Genomic DNA, 17,463 nt, shown 5'->3' on the forward strand with positions numbered 1-17,463 from the left:
GTTGTTGTTTAGTCGTTTAGTCGTGTCCGACTCTTCGTGACCCCCTGGACCAGAGCACGCCAGGCACTTCTGTCCTCCACTGCCTCCTGCAGTTTGATCAAACTCATGCTGGTAGCTTCAAGAACACCATCCAACCATCTCATCCTCTGTCGTCCCCTTCTCCTTGTGCCCTCCATCTTTCCCAACATCAGGGTCTTTTCCAGGGAGTCTTCTCTTCTCATGAGGTGGCCAAAGTATTGGAGCCTCAGCTTCACGATCTGTCCCTCCAGTGAGCACTCAAGGCTGATTTCCTTAAGAATGGATAGGTTTGATCTTCTTGCAGTCCATGGGACTCTCAAGAGTCTCCTCCAGCACCATAATTCAAAAGCATCAATTCTTCGGCGATCAGCCTTCTTTATGGTCCAGCTCTCACTTCCATACATCACTACTGGGGAAACCATAGCTTTTACTATACGGACCTTTGTTGGCAAGGTGATGTCTCTACTTTTTAAGATGCTGTCTAGGTTCGTCATTGCTTTTCTCCCAAGAAGCAGGCGTCTTTTAATTTCGTGACTGCTGTCACCATCTGAGCAACAGCTATAAGATCTGTGAAAAAGATAGAAATGGAGGGAATGATGCACAGGGAGCTTTTAAAAACCAGCTTGTGTTGCTTCTTGAGTCCTGTTCATTCCCCTTAGCTGGAACACCGACATGTAAGCCCATCACCTGCGGAGGTGGGAAGAGGTTTTTTAAAAAATAAAATAAAAATCTCCTTCCTTTGTGTGTTGCTTCTCAAGTCGCTTGCTCCTTAGTTGTAGCAAGCATAAGTTCTGTTGGCATGAAGAAGGTTGGAAGAAGCAGAAAAATCTCAAAACCTGCTGCTTTCCAGGCATTTCACAAGGTGGCAGCACCCATATGATCTCCCTTTGCTTTAAAGTAAAAAGACCACCCTCCCTTCTCCCCACCCACCCTGGTCTCCTTCATACCCTAGGCATTCTCCTTCCTAAGACAGGGGTTTTCAACCTTTTTGGGGTCATAGACCCCTCTGAGAATCTGATGAAAGCCATGGAGCCCCCTCCTCAGAAAAATGCACGTAAATACATGCACACTAAGGGCAGCTGATCTTCCGCCCTAGCCAGCTGAAGCCCCAGAAGTGAAGGTTCCTTCCATTTGCAAAGCCCAGCTGAAAAAAATAAGAGGTGCAGCAAAAAATAAGAGGTGCCATTTCTGGCTCAGTTCTGGCTAGTTTCATCACGAAAAACAACAACAACAACAACAAAAACCCTCCTCTTTAACTAAGGCTAACTTGGGAAATGGCAGAAATGCCAGAGACAAACGGAATATATACACTTGAGGAGGAATAAGGGAAATGTGGCATTGTTTTGCGGTTCCCCTGCATCCTTACATCAACTTTATGAAGACCGAAATGCCACGTTCTTGCACTGGTGCAAGCTTTTTGTTTGCATTGTTGGTTGTGTTTAGAATTTCGTAGAAAATGAAAGTCTGACTGTTCCACTCTTCCGACCCAGGTGTTAGTGTTCAGATAATACGGAAGCTAATAAGGGTTCTAGTAATATGGAGCGCCAGGCTCCTGGTATATTATGTAGGGCTGCTGACTTACATGGTGGGGACATGCTTTGCATGCAAAAGGTCCCAGGTTCAGTCTCTGCTGGTAACTTTGGAAAGCTGCAGCCAGGCAGAGTTGGGGGGTGAGTCCGTGGTTTGCCTTAGAATAAGATAGGCTTTGCATGTTAATTGCTACGTGTGTCTTTTTATAGCATTGAAATGTAGGTTTGCTTACTTTTTGCATTGATGTACATGCAAGGATGGCTTCTCCAAATTGGTATTTAAATCATGGCACCGTAGACTGTGGGGTTGCAGGTTGCATGCAAGCAAGCCTAGGAATTTCTGAAAGTGGGAAATGAAGGGGTTACGGGTGAACTTAGAGAACATGAGGTCGTTGACTTTTCTTATAAGCAATAAGAAGTCTGGAAGGAAGACCTTGATGAAGTAGTCTTTTGCCTAACCCTGGTTTCCCCTATTTGTTTCCCCTGCTGATTTGCAGAAAGCACCCCAAAGACATCTGCCAGTTGCAGTCCTGCTCCCGAGTCCCCCATGAGCTCTAGCGAATCTGTGAAGAGCCTAACGGAACTGGTCCAGCAGCCGTGTCCTGCCATAGAGACAAGTAAGGAGGGCAAGCTGCAGGAGTTGAGTGAGGCGTCTGCTTCAGAGTCCCAGTCCACAACACCATTGCCCCTCTCTGGCCATTCATCACTCAGCATTCAAGAATTGGTCGCTATGTCACCGGAACTGGATACCTACGGCATCACAAAGCGGGTGAAAGAGGTGCTCACAGACAACAACCTGGGTAAATATCTTTTTACTGCTTCTGATTGTTCTAAGAGAACAGTTCTTTTCTAAAAAAAACAAAATCTTTGTTTTTTATAAGTAATGTTGGAAACAGGAACCTTTTTAAAGCCAGCTCAGGTAACTGGGTCAGGAGCAAGTCAATTGGAAACTATTCCATGAACTAAATGAAGTTAATACGGTTCCTGCAAAATTTGCTTGTTACTTTATGACATTATCCAAATGCCACATATCTCAGCATTCTTTATATGATGAGTGGCTTTGTTGCTGTGGACACTAAATCCATGATTTGGGAAAAGCAAATCAAAAGCACCCAAGTATACAGAATCATTCTTTAAAATTTAAAAATAAAAAATGCTTCGGATCATTGCTCTTCAGTGGCTTGTGTGACCAAAACTGAGTCATGCTCCAGCTTCCTATGAGTTGCACCGCTAGCACCATTGCCACTTCTTGTTCTTTTTTTAAAAAAGAAAGTAGGAGAAACAGGCAAAAAAATTGGCATACACAGTAAACATTTAAAATGGGCCCATTGCTGTAGTCTGTGAAAAGTGAGTTCCAGGGCTGAAAGGGCTGAACTGACCAGATAGCTATTTTAGTTGTTGGAAGAAGCGAATTTCCTGGAGGTGGAAATCAAGAAGGTATGTATTTCCACCCATTGGGCAAAGAACTCCATGTGAGGTGATTATGACATGTGAGCATGGAGCATGTTGCGTTCTATGTTGCTTCTAGCAAGGCCTCTCTTAGATACCCATCGATTAGGTGGCGGCGTTTGCATTATCAGAGGTAGTTCCTATTGTGGCACAGTAATAGAGGGTTTATTCATTGCTTGTGGTTCAGGGCAGATTTCCAGGAAGAATGTGGTTGGTGTCCTTCTCACAGATATCTTTCCTTTTAGTTGTGGCTACATCTCAACCACTACATTAAATGGCATGATTGTGCTTTCCCTGGGACAGGATCCCATCATACTTAGATGACTGAATTTAGAGGGTTAGCCAGGATCACATAGGTACTGACCACTCCAGCCTCAGCTGGATTGTTTGCCTGCGACACTAGCATGGCAGTACCCACCTGATCCTAGCAATCCCAGCTGATTCTGTGATCCGCACATTACTGGAACAGCATGAGATCAAGCTGTTGGGCAGAAACAGGAAGCGACTGGCATGGATTCCTAACACTTTAGATCAGCCGTTCCCCACTGGTGGTCTGCGGACGTAACCCACCCAGGGGTTCTGTGGCACCATTCACATAACAAAAACTACCATAAAGCTATCAAAAGTAGGGGGTCCATGACTTGTTTTGAAAAACAGAGGGTCCCCAGTACTCAGCTAATTGGGAACCACTGCTCTCGATTTCCCCAACCCAGAGGGGGGACCCGCTCTACAGTTAGTTGAGTTGCAGGCTGGCAGCCGTCGCCATCACAGTTCACACTGCTTTGCGGGATAAGGCGAAAGAGCCAATACTCCATGACAACCATTCTTTACAATGAGATCTCATATTTGTAGGCATCCCTCTGTACTGGTTATGTCACGGTGAAGGGGGGAAACTGGTAACTTTGTAAAATTAAGATGTCAGGGAATTTTATTCATGTAGAGTGGGGCAGAGGCAGATTGTCTTTGATCAGTTTCTTATTACTCCCAAGACTGGGGGAGTACAGAAACTAATTTGATATTAATAGCTATGAATATGCTGAAAAAATACATTTTTCTAAAACTGCAGAAGTTGTGTATAATGTTTATCTACCCATCTTTACACAACCAAGCTGTATTGGTTACAGAAATTCTGATAACGTAGCATAGTTGCTCTGATGGTACCAAAACCAGGTGTAAATTGGGTCCATTGAGTACATGTCATCAGAAAATGTACAGTTCTTGATGTAGAAATGCGGCTACCCTTTAGGTATCCTTTCTCTCTCTTAGATAATATGACCCTTTCAGAAGCTTAGCTTCTACTGTTTCCAAATGGCAGCCTTCCGTAATACTGGCTTCCCAGTTCTTAGCCAATTGCAGAATAACTTGACTGCCATCTTAGATTAAAATGTGCTATCTACTCAATGCTATTAAAAATTGTGGGACTCCACAATTTGTGGTTATTAACTCTCTTACAAGAAAAATGAGACACGATGTTTGAAAATAGCTGTGAAGATAACTTCAGTCATGCCAGGACCTGTAGCTTAAACTGCTCAAACTTAACATGATGGGTTTCCCATTCTGTTGGGGTGAAGTCACATCCTGCCAGTCTGAAAGGGTGATGCAGACGAGGGCCTGTAGGGTTTTGGATGCATTGTCGTTGCATGCTATATATGCAGGGACGCTGGTTTACTGTAAGTCATTCTGCAACCAGAAAAGCCAAAAGCAGCAGGTTTACTATGAGCAGAATCAATTGTGCAGGTAGAAACAATTGACTGTGGGTGCACAGATTATGGATGCAAACTCAGCAAAATCTAAGGTGGGTCCTTAGCAATTTAAGGCACTGCCACCTGCTCTAGAAGATGTACTCCAAATTGCAAACTAGTACAGCGACAAAGTCTGTAAAGGGGAAGGAGGTGCTTGGGTACTCTGGGTGAATTGGTGGGCTGCAGTTAGGATCAGGGAGCTGTAAAATCATCCCTTCCCCCCTTCCACCCACCCAGACCCCTTCTAGTTTCAGGAACTTTAACAGATTAATACATTTTTTTTCAGTTTTTTCCCCCCTATCCTTGAGAGCTAGAAGCTTGCTCACTTTTAAAAATAAAATAAAAATTAAACCGGGGCTTCTCCAGAGTAGGTTGGCTCCTCTGGATTCTACACCGGAAGCCAAATTCTCAGCGTGTTTCAGAGTGTGCAGAAAACCAGGGTCCCTGATTCTGTGTCCTCTTGTGCTGCAGGAGGAACATTTTTAAAAGTGCTTTTATTAACTATTGTTCTGATGTCACTTTACATAAATCTTTTTTCCCCCTCCATGATTTTTGTTTTTCTACAGCGTGGCTGACAAGCCTAAAACGCAGCAGAAGAGGCAAGAAATGTACCCCAAACCTTGCATTAGGTGTGGAACAATATTTCAATGTTTCCTTTTTGCCCTCTGTTTGCCTAAATCTCTAGATTAGCTAAGGGCGGAAGCACCTCTGTTTTGGGGCCCCTGGTTGTCTGTATCTGTCTCAGCCAAGGTCGCTAGCGGCTCTCCTTTGTTTTCTTTTTCTAGTTTAAGACCACTGTGATCACCTGGCTTAGTAAGCAAGGCTGTGATTAGGAGGAGGTGGGGTGGGGGGAAAACTGGCTTCTGCTAATCCTGCGGCAGACACATGTCCTCTAGATCCAACCCATTCTGTCTACATTTCTAAAACTCCACACAAACACTCACACCTTAACAACATTGTGGAAATTATATGCAACGCTAAAAAAGATCAAACCACATAATTGTACAGTTGAACAGAACAGCACATCACAGTATATCATAGCAGTAGCAAGGCAGAATCTGAGTTTCCAGATTTTTAAAACGTTTCCTGAAAGACAGCACGGAGGAGGCTGCATGGCAGGGGTGGCTAACCTGCAGCCCTCCCAGTTGTCAGGCTGGCTGAGCTGATGGGAGTTTGTAGGCCAGCAGCATCTGAAAGGCTACAGGTTTAGCCAACTCCTCTTGGAAGGGAATTCCAGGGCATCAGGGCTTTTAGAGCCAAGCGGTATATCAGTGTTGTGAAATAAAATAAAAATTACTTTTCATGAAATCAGAGTATTGTAAAGCTGGAAGGAAGCCCCAGGGTAATCCGCTCCGACCGCCTGCAATGCAGGAATATCAATTAAGCATCCATGACGGATGGCCTCTGCTTAAAAACCTCCTAGGAAGAAGAGTCCGCAACTTCCAGAGGGAGTCCGTTCCACTTTTAGAGGGTTGGTTTTTTTTCAGTTGCTGTACACTGCCCTGATGTTCTATGAGATGGCAGCAAATAAATACACTTATTTATTTTAAAAATCTTAAGTATTAGGAGGGCCTCTTCCTGGTGAAGTTAGCTTCCCCGTAAGTTGGATTTTGGAGCAGGCTCTCATTGGAAGACCTTAAGTACAGGGCTGACAGGGACAGAGTGTCAGGTTTATAGTCATGGGAAGCCAAGAGCCCAGGAGCAGGATCTCACCAGTGAGCTTTGTACAAAAAAAGGCAATCCCTAAGCCCACTTAGAGGGTTTTATACAATCGAGTAGTATGTACATTTTGATAAAGTAAAATAAGATACTCCCTACCAGTAGACCTGGGAATGACCTTTAGCCCAAACATGTATTAATTTTTAAACTAAAATTGCAATATGGGATCCACTGTTTACCATATGTGGTACTAGTCAAGCAGCAATGTGGCCAAGGGATCTGTTCCTACAGGCAGAAGACCTCTGCTCTAGACCAGACCATTTAAGTCAGGGGTGGGGAGCTCTCCAGATGTGGTTGAACTCAAACTCCCAACAGCCCCAACTAGGGGCTTACAGGAGTTGTATTCCAGCAACATCTGGAGAGTCCCAAGTTCCCTACCCATGGATTTGAGCTCTTTTCTGGGCACAGAATCACGTTGTATTGTACCTGGAAGCTAACCGGATGCCAGCAGTGACATAGTTAGCAGGTACTGTGTGAATCTGCACAAGCAGGATTTCCTATATTTAAGTAAGGTGTCCTTTCAGATATCTCACAGGCATGATTTATAATTAGTTATGTTTATGTTAACATGCTCCTGTTGCTGAGGTCTGCTCCATAAAAGCATAAAAGCATGAATAGATAGACAGACAGACAGACAGACAGAGTACAGCAAGGGTGTAAGAGCAAAAATATGTAGAAAGCAACAACAACAAAAGATACACTGAGTGAAAACAGCAGTATCTTTTTAGAAGTACCTGTGGGGTGCAGAGCTTATTTGAAGGGACACAGCAGGGGTGGGGAACCTGAGTGGCCCCCCCAGAAATGGTTGGCCTCTGGTGTCAGGGATGGATGGGAGTTGTACTCCTGCAACATCTGGAGGGCAACACCCTCCCCACTCCTGGGATAGAGGGAGGAATATAAAAAAAATATTTGGAAGGAGCAGCAAACTCCTGGTCAGCTGCTACTTTAAAGTATGGTGGCAGGATTCACAGCGCCTCCAGAACCATTATCTGAAATGTAGGAGATCCCTAATTTTAGATTCTTACAGTAGTAGTCCTGTCTTAACTTCAGTCGTTCAACTGCCTGGCAAGGGACTGGAGGCGGACAGCGCAGAGCAGGTGTCGTGTGGTCATTCTTGCCTTGTATCGCTAAGCAGCCACAAGGTCACATTCTGATTAACTACTGCATAGGGGCTGAGTTTGCTCTGTTTCCTGGGTTGAGTTACCAAACTCTGCATCAAGAAAAGCCAAGCGATCGGCCTGTCTAAATTACACAAATTGAACACATTTTGCCCAATTTCACTTAAATTTTGTGTAATTTATTCTGCACTATTCTCACTTAGCTATTCATTGAAAGAGGCACTCTGGCGACAAAGTTCTTATATCCACCAAGTCAGCTTCTGAGTTTTCAGCAGGTTTTGCCCACACACTTTTAACTATATATTTGTAGACTTCGCCCCCTTTTGAATGAGAGCTTAAGATATTCAAGAAGATTATATTACTTTCAGCAGTTCCGCAGAATTATAACAGATACATATAGCCACATCTCTAAGCAACGGAGATGTGCTGGTAAATACCAATATAGACTGCATTTGCTTATTGTGACGTGCAGAAGCTGCAGCCAGCCTCAGGGTCCTTTGCTTCTTCCTCTCCCATGGTTGGGATGGACTTCAGAAGCTTTTCCTTTCAGTTTTTGTGAACCACAGCTACCTCCTTCATTGAGACTGTAGATCATACATTGCACTTGCTATGACTAATTTAAAGAAGCAAGTCCCATGCTTTGAAGTCAGTTTTTTTCTTCTTCTTTCTTCTTTGGTGATCATTCGTAGCCGAGTAAAACTGTCTTCCATAAACACGATTTTAACAGTGAGTTCATAAGTGACTGTGCAGGCCAATTCTGGATCCACACATCCTTCCACAGTGGGGACATAGGTTTCCGGGTGGGAGTTGATCACGGTGAGGGTTTGCTAAGCATGCCTTCCTCTTAGCACGTTTCTCCCTTTTGTCCTGAGTTCGAGAGTCTTCAAAGCCCACCTTTGGTCAAGGCTGCTCTCAAGTGTGTCCCAGTTGTCGGTGTTTATACTACACCAATTTGTTTTTAAGCTGAAACTGGCCATAGTTAGGGTTGAACCATGATCCCCCAGTTCAAATTAAATGGAAATGGAAATCCCTGGTCTAGTAAACTTAGAGCTTCCAAAGTTGTCATCCTGGCAGCATGTGAGGGGATAGGAGAGTGTGGTCTTATGACCATTGTGGCTTATGCACATCATAATAGGTTTATCTTTGTATGTGAATGTGGTCTCAAGAATAGACACTGGAGATCACTTGGTGAAATTGCTTGGCAGGAGATTCAGGACAGCCTAAAGTTCTTCACACAGCACATAATTATATCTTGGATCTCGCTGGTGCAGCGATGATGTCTGTCTCAGATAACTTTGAAAGGGGCTTGTTTGTTTGGGACATTTTATAATCAGCTTCATGGAAAAAAAGTTGTGTGCAGATTAGACCAACTCATGGATGGATAAGGGAAAAGACCATCCATACAGAAACATCTCCAGGTAGAGCCAGGGAAGACTCCTGTCTGAAACCCCAGAGACAGCTGCTGTCAATCAGTGCAGGGGATGATGAGAGGTGGACCAGTGGTCTAGCAGTATGTGCCAACTTCCTGTTAGGCCAATTTACAGTAGTTGACTATGATGGTTAAATTTCAGAGGCAGAGCACCACTGAATATTGGTTGCCGCAGAACAGTAGCAGGAGAAGACTATTGCCTTTGTGCCCTGCTTATGGGCTTCTCCAAGGTCACTGTAGGAAACAGGGTGACAGGCTGGATAGGCCTTTGGTCTGATTCAGCTAAAGAGCTATTTGTAGTTACTATTGGGTTTGAAAAGCAAGTCTTGTGGTCAATAAGGCATAGGTTGCTGAAACAGCCAGCCTGGGGTACATATTCCAAGTGGAAATATCACTGTGTTTTTTCCTCATGTAAAAAATATTGCTGCACAAATTACATCTATGGGATGGGATGGGCAATTGAAGAGGAGGTCCTTCTATGTCTGCTGTGCCTTGTAATCTCTGCCCGCTTTCGAGACTCTTGCCTGGGATCACCAACAACGGTAGATGGCAGCATCCCAGTAATTATGAAATGAAGAGCCTTTATAATTAGCATGTTGCCAAAAGGGCAGGGGGGGGTTGCCATTGTTCCCAGGCATTGGAGCTAAGCCTTGAGCTTAAAGCAGGGTTATAAGGGAGAATTGTTCGCTAGGAATCTTTCCTAAAGGAAGATACATACTAAATTCCACATGGCCAGTAGCAGAAGTCCACTAAGAGTTTAAAAACACTTGCAGGAGAAATTATTAGCAGATTCTTTGGAAGGCTCCAAGGTGAGCATCACTAAGGTCATTGATTGAATGGTTTCGATTAGCTTAATGGAATGGAGCTGTTATGGAGTCCAGCTGCAGTACAGTTTGAGCATCTGCTGTTCTCTGAGTGGCAGGAGCCAGTGATGGAAACATGGGTCGGAAATCGTTTCAATCTGCTTCTGCTCCCTGTTTCCATTATCTCCCTTGTAGGGTCCTCACCTTAAACAGTGGGAAGTGTTCCCAGCCAGGGGAATCAATCCTTTAATTTTCCCGGCTGAAAACTGAAACCTGGTAGCTTAGAAAGCATTGAAGGGGAAGCCAAGACCACCCAGATTAATTAGAAACTCGTGAAAATTTGGTTGTTCTTTTACATCCGCTTGTGGCCTTGGAAGTTTTGTTTGGATGTAGCTCTTTTGGATAACATTTTCTTCCGATACCCTGGAGTTTGAAGCAGGAAGCTCATGCCCATGAGGCTGTGTCGTAGCTATTTAGAATTTATGGGGACTGCCACAGCTCAGGCCTCAGAGTTCAGGTGTAGAAAGAAAGAAAATCAGCCCCTCCAATTGGCAGGCAGTATTAAACCTCTCACTTGCCCAGGCAAGGTCTAAATATTTGGAGCCTGGCCACCGAGTGGATTTCTATCCTACTTTTTGATAGGAGTCCTCAGAGCTGCTCACAAAATTCTAAGTTTTAAGCACCCCAGGTATGGATTTTGGTACCCTTTGTCATGGCCCTGACACACTTTTGCATATGCAATCATGGAGATGCTTGAGCAGAAAAAAGAAATGTCATTATCAGACTTCCATAGCTAAGTAGGGATGCAGATGGGGAAAGCATGGGGAGAAGACGTGCATTCATGTAACTAAGGTTGCTTAAAAGTACCACGTACATAGAATCATAGAATTGTAGATCTGGAGGTACCACAAGGGTCATCTAGTCCAACCCCTTGCAATACAGGAATCTTCTGCCCAACATGGGACTCAAACCCACGACCCCAAGATTAAGACTTTCATGCTGTACCAACTGAGCTACCCTGAAGAGCACTATATAAGTGATAAATAATAATAATACCAAAAATAACATTGTCTCAGTTCATACAAAACATTAAACCAAACTGTCTTAGTGAGAAGGAACAAGAAGAAAACTGCAGCCGCTTCTCTCATCCCCCAGTTCTCCTGTTGCTGCACTGCCATGGTTTGGCCTGTGGTCTGCCTTCCCCAAACAAGCCACTAGCAATAAACCAAGGACACACCTTGTTTGCAGCCCATAGCTGTTCAGATCAAGGCAGACCATGAGCTTGCGTTCACACACATTGAACACTGAGCCAAACTACAGCTTAGCTCTCTGTAGAGTAGCTACATGCTTGCTCGATCTCACTAAGCTATAGTTTGGCTTAGCATTAAATAAAAATTAGGCCTGTGCATGTTATCTGCATACCAGCCCATTATTCTCAGGAGTGTCAGGTGTTCAATCAGTGGACAGAAGTTCAAATGCACCCAGACTGAGAATCCTAAGGGCAGAAAGGATTTCAGGCATGCTCGCTTCAGCAGCACATCTACCAAAATTGGAACAATACAGAGAAGATTATCAGAGAGGATTTCAGGCATCACCAAGTTTGGTGGTGAAGTCATTGGATCCTCTGGCTTTTGTTTCACGTGTTCAAGAACCGAATCAGTCTGAAATGAGTCAAAACTGGAGGCTCTGACAAAAACAAATTATTCTTTCTCTCTCTGTATCATGACATGGGAGCCAGAGCACTCCCTTAATGTAGAAAACAAGCACACCAGGGCAGGACGTTCATTGCAGTCTACACCCTGATGTGCTGGCTCAGTAAATTCCAGAGATTCTACGTAGAATATAAAATGTGGCCAGCTCCCACCTTCAATGTGACATGGTGCAGTTGGGATTTTTTAAAATAGTAGAACAGCTTTCGGTGGGTTGAAGGAGTTGCGGATTCCCCCTACAAACTGCCTGCACCTCCCTAGAGGTGGTCCTGCGCCACTTCTTTTTTCAGGACAAGCCCAAACGGCTTGACTGGCACGGTGTTCTGTTCCTTAATGACATTGGGCCCCTTTTGCTTTCATGTATGTGTGTCTGTGTTGCCTTCTCCTATTGCATTGTCTTCTCCATGGCACAAATACAACTTGATGTTTGGCTTCTTTGCAGGTCAGCGTCTGTTTGGGGAGACAATCCTGGGGCTAACACAAGGTTCAGTCTCAGATTTGCTGGCACGTCCCAAGCCCTGGCACAAGCTGAGCTTGAAGGGCCGGGAGCCGTTTGTTCGCATGCAGCTATGGCTCAACGACCCCAACAACGTGGAGAAGTTGATGGACATGAAACGCATGGAAAAGAAAGGTAATTTCCATCACGCCTGCAGCTATGCCCATCTTTCTCACCTTACATGCTCTTGGGGTCTGAACTTGCAATGACGGATGAGGCACAATTATCACCACCAGTACAGACTCCATGACTATATTTGTGAAATTATTGTCCTGACATGCATCAATTAGTTTAGTACTTGTTTACATTGAATTGCATTTTCCATTTTACCATCCATTCACAAAGTTTGGAGAGTTCCTTTTAGAACTCTTACAAAATCTGTTTTTTAAAATGACCCTGAACAATCTAGTATCATCAGCAGACTTGGCCACCTCAACACTTAACTCCTAACTCTAGATCATTTATGAACAAGTTAAAATACCAATCCTTTGGGGGGGGGGGTCTGCTTCTCTTTATTCAGAGAACTGTCCATTTATTCCTACTTTTTGCTTCCTGCAACTTAAATGAGCCCCTGATCCACAAGAGAACCTCTCTTCTTACTCCTTAACTGCTAAGCTTGCTTAGGAGTCTTTGGTGAGGTACATTGTCAAAAGCTTTTCAGGTGTCTTTGGCACTTCTGTTTCGACCTGCAGTGCTTTGGCCTCTCTGCCATTCTGTGCCCAGGCACACTCACAGCGCCTAGTTCCCCCCCCCCCATCTGATTCATTCTGAACCAGACCCTCCTCAGCTCCTGTCTGCTCCCCCCCCCCCAAAAAAAAATCATTAGTTGGGAATGTTTATCCTGACTTACCAAAAGATTAGCATACAATTTATTTACCCCAGTGGCTTAGAGATTGGACACAATGCCTTACCTTTGCCGTAAACACCAGGACTTGAAAATAAGCCTGGGGTAGACAATGTGGTCCACAGCATCTGAAGGACACCGCATTAGCTACCCCTGGAATAACCTACAGTACAGGTTATTGAGCAGGTGGGAGACTCAACACGGACAGGCTGCATTGCCAACTATACCCATCTGTAAGATGGCTATAATGAGTTACCTTACACCATGTTAGGACCATTGGTCCATCTAGCATCAGTGCTGTCAACCCTTACTGACACCAGATCTACAGAGCTCCGGGGCAAGTCTGCAACCTGACATCCCTTGAGCATAAATTGAAAACTGGTGTAGCGAAGCATCTATGAATCCTGAGCTATAAGGTGCAAAATTGTACCTCTGCCAAGAACTCACCAGGTGACCTGGGGGCAAAACCTCAACACGCCTACCTCTGAAGTAGACATATCAATACTTGCTGCATTTCTGTAAAGATTACGAGAAAATGTATGTGAAGCACTGCACATGTTGTTACTTAGTAATTTAATAAACTTAGCCGTGATTTCTGCTGTCTCCTCCCTTTCTCTCTTCCTTCCCTGGCTGGCAGGCAGGCAATCGAGGGCAATGTTGCCAATTGGCACATGCTGCAAAGCAAAGGGCAGTGCCAGCCAGCTCCCCAGCTGCCCACCATTTTAATCTCAAAAATGGCTAGAGACAGGGCAAGAGTGACCATGAGCTCTGCCAATCTGATCCTGGCTTTGGTTTATGATGATTAATAATACATTTATATCCCACTTTTCCTCCAAGGAGCTCAAAGTGTCATACATGGTTCTCTGCCCCAACCCAGTCCATTTCAACCCAGTGAGGTATGTTAGGCTGAAAGATGGTGGCTGGCCCAAGATCGCCCAGCGAGTGCCGTGGCTGAGTGGAGATTTGAACCCTGGCACCCCAGGTCCTAGCCCAGCACTCTAACCTCACCCACACTGCCATATGCTTACCAATCTGTCCTTTCATACATGCCGGCTCACCCAGTTCCTTGGCTTTGTGCCTACCAAGTGGCAATGGCGACGGCGAAGAGGGCCTTCTTCACCGCCTCCATTGCATCTGCAGAAAACAGCAGCAGGAGACTTTTTCAGGTGGTTCGCAATCTATCGGAACCACCTGCACCACCGGGGCCTCCTGCAATGCTTTTGCAAAGTTTTTTGCAGATAAAGTCGCTCAGATTCAGAAAGAGGTAGACTCCACTGTGGGAGCAGGGCCAGGGCGGGAGAGTGCTAGAGTTCTGTCTAGTCCTGTTACATGGGATCAATTCCAATTGTTACCTCCGAGGATGTGGACAGGCTGCTTGGACAAGTGAAACTGACCACCTGTCTCCTTGATCCTTGCCCATCCTGGCTGATAAAAGCGAGCCAGGAAGGGCTGGGCGATGGGCTCTGCGGGGTGGTGAATGCTTCCCTCTGTGAGGGAGCCTTCCCAGACCCACTGAAAGAGGCGGTCATTAAACCGCTTCTTAAAAAAACATCTTTAGACCCAGCCAATTTGGCCAACTATCGCCCAGTCTCAAATTTACCATTCTTGGGGACGGTGATTGAGCGGGTGGTTGCCAAACAACTCCAGGCACGCCTGGAGGATGCGGACCATTTGGATCCCTTCCAATCGGGATTCAGGCCTTACCATGGGACTGAAACTGCCTTGGTCGTGCTGGTTGATGATCTCCAGCAGGCTAGGGACAAAGGTGAGAGCTGTTTCCTAGTTCTGCTGGATCTTTCAGCGGCCTTTGACACCATCAACCATAACATCCTTCTGGACCATCTAGAGGGGCTGGGAGCTGTGGGCACTGTTATACGGTGGTTCCGCTCCTTTCTCCTGGGCCATGTCCAGAAAGTGGGGGGGGGGATGAGTGTTCAGACCCCTGGGCTCTCACTTGTGGGGTTCCTCAGGGTTCCATCCTCTCCCCCATGCTTTTTAATATCTATATGAAGCCACTGGGAGAGATCATCAGGGGGTTTGGGCTGGGTGTTCATCAGTATGCAGATGGCACCCAGCTCTACCTCTCCCTCTCCTTTAAATCAGAACCAGTGAAGGTGGTGAAGGTCTTGTGTGAGTGCCTGGAGGCGGTTGGAGGATGGATGGCGGCTAACAGATTGAGGTTGAATCCTGACAAGACAGAAGTACTGTTTTTGGGGGACAGAGGGTGGGCGGGTGTGGGGAATTCCCTGGTCCTGAATGGGGTAACTGTGCCCCTGGAGGACCAGGTGCACAGCCTGGGAGTCATTTTGGACTCACAGCTGTCTATGGAGGCACAGGTTAATTCTGTGTCCAGGGCAGCTGTCTACCAGCTCCACCTGATACGCAGGCTAAGACCCTACCTGCCCGCAGACTGTCTTGCCAGAGTGGTGCATGCTCTAGTTATCTCCCGCTTGGACTACTGCAACACGCTCTATGTGGGGCTACCTTTGAAGGTGACTCGGAAACTGCAATTAATCCAGAATGCAGCAGCTAGACTGGTGACTGGGAGTGGCCACCGGGACCATATAACACCGGTTCTGAGAGATCTGCATTGACTCCCAGTACGTTTCCGAGCACAATTCAAAGTGTTGGTGCTGACCTTTAAAACCCTAAACGGCCTCGGTCCTGTATATCTGAAGGAGCGTTTCCCCCCCATTGTTCAGCCCAGACACTGAGATCCAGCACCGAGGGCCTTCTGGCGGTTCCCTCATTGCAAGACGTAAGGTTACAGGGAACCAGACAGAGAGCCTTCTCGGTAGTGGCACCTGCCCTGTGGAACGCCCTCCCAGCAGATGTCAAGGCAATAAACAACTATTTTACTTTCAAAAGACAACTGAAGGCAGCCCTCTTTAGGGAGGTTTTTAATGTCTGATGCTGTACTGTTTTTAATATTAAGTTGGAACCCTCCAGAGAGGCTGGGGAAACCCAGCCAGATGGGCGGGGTATAAATAATAAATTGTTGTTGTTGTTGTTGTTGTTGTTGTGCCTGAAATGATCCCTGTGGTTTTCCTTTTTGTCTTTCAGCGTACATGAAACGAAGGCACAGCTCGGTCAGCGACAGCCAGCCTTCAGAGTCTTCTTCGGCGGGCATCGATTACAGCCAGGGGGCCAGTCCACAGCCGCAGCATCAGCTAAAGAAGCCGCGAGTCGTGTTGGCCCCAGAAGAGAAAGAAGCTCTGAAGCGAGCCTATCAGCAAAAGCCATACCCATCACCAAAAACCATTGAGGAGCTCGCCACACAGCTCAACTTGAAGACCAGCACTGTCATTAATTGGTTCCACAATTACAGGTAAAGTGATAGGGAGCCTCTGTTGATTGTTCTGTCACTGAGTGAAGCTTGGGGGTCTGTGACTGCACCAGCGGGTCTCCTCAGAAATGGCATCCCAATTGTGGCCCCCAGTGGCAGAGCTTCATGCTCTGGCACCAGAGGGCGGAGAGCAGGTGGGGGTGTGGCTGGCACGCGTCCCGGGGGTGTGGCATGCCACCTGCGTGGGCGTGGTGCCTAGTGGTCCAGAATTTGGCCAGACAGATGCCCCTGGTAAGCTCCTTAGCAGAGCAAGTGGAGGAGCCACCCTCAATCCACTTGCTCCCAGTGCCTATTTATTAGAGCTGAACATCTCACTGTGTATATTTCTAGTTTGAAATCAGGTGGGACTGAATTTTTTGAGAGGGATGAGCAAGAGATTATGGTTATCTGTTGTTGTTGTTATAGTTGTAGCAGCAGGAGGAGGAGTATCAAAGTTTCTATTCCACCATTCCTCTTAAAGGATTTAATGTTTTTTTAATGAAACGCAACATAGGAAGCTGCCTTATACGGAGCCAGACTATTGTCTCATCTAGCTCAGTATTGTCTACACTGACTGGCAGCAGCTCTCCAGGATTTCAGGCAAGATTCTCTAGAGATGCCGGGGATTGAATCTGGGACCTCCTGCCTGCAAGAGGGCTTGTGCTTGGCTCCTGCTTGGGGGGTTCCCTTGGGGGCATCTGGTTGGCCACTGTGAGAATAGGATGCTGAACTAGATGGGCCATTGGCCTGATCCAGGAGGCTCTTCTTGAATTCTTAGTTCCTTGAGGAGTGGAAAATGTTAAAAACATAATTAGTGTTGTATCAAGACCTACATTGGCTCCCAGTACATTTCTGAGCACAATTTAAAGCATTGGTGCTGACCTTTTTAAACCCTAAATGGTCTCAGCCCTGTATTCATGAAGGAGCGTCTCCAGTTGTTCTGCCTGGACACTGAGGTCCAGCTCCGAGGGTCTTCTGGCGGTTCCCTCTCTGCGAGAAGTGAGGTTACAGGAAACCAGGCAGAGGGCCTTCTCGGTAGTGGAGCCCGCCCTGTGGAACGCCCTCCCATCAGATGTCAAGGAAATAAACAACTACCTGACTTTTAGAAGACATCTGAAGGCAGCCCTGTTTAGGGAAGTTTTTAATGTTTGATGTTTTATCGTGTTTTTAATATTCTGTTGGGAGCTGCCCAGAGTGGCTGGGGAAACCCAGCTAGATGGGCAGGGTATAAATAATAAAGTAGTAGTAGTAGTAGTAGTAGTAGTAGTAGTAGTAGTATTAC

At 45.9% G+C, this 17,463-nt stretch overlaps 1 protein-coding gene across 15 annotated transcripts in view; it reads left to right on the plus strand.

The window, feature by feature from the left end:
- CUX1 (cut like homeobox 1) overlaps window positions 1–17,463 on the plus strand; it is a 259,810-nt gene that overhangs the window by 208,702 nt on the left and 33,645 nt on the right. For 8 of the 15 annotated variants that reach the window (XM_083714296.1, XM_083714300.1, XM_083714302.1 and 5 more), the window contains 4 exons: window positions 2,045–2,347; window positions 5,305–5,367; window positions 11,959–12,147; window positions 15,920–16,184. The exons of 1 other annotated variant lie outside the window; for it this stretch is intronic. In XM_083714296.1, coding sequence (XP_083570422.1) covers window positions 2,045–2,347; window positions 5,305–5,367; window positions 11,959–12,147; window positions 15,920–16,184 — 820 coding nt within the window. The remainder of the gene's footprint in view (window positions 1–2,044; window positions 2,348–5,304; window positions 5,368–11,958; window positions 12,148–15,919; window positions 16,185–17,463) is intronic. 6 more of the 15 variants (XM_083714301.1, XM_083714292.1, XM_083714294.1 and 3 more) reach the window with 1 other exon arrangement.

Source organism: Podarcis gaigeae (genome assembly GCF_964106915.1).
Source record: "Podarcis gaigeae genome assembly, chromosome: 15".
NCBI classification, from domain to species: Eukaryota; Metazoa; Chordata; class Lepidosauria; order Squamata; family Lacertidae; genus Podarcis; species Podarcis gaigeae.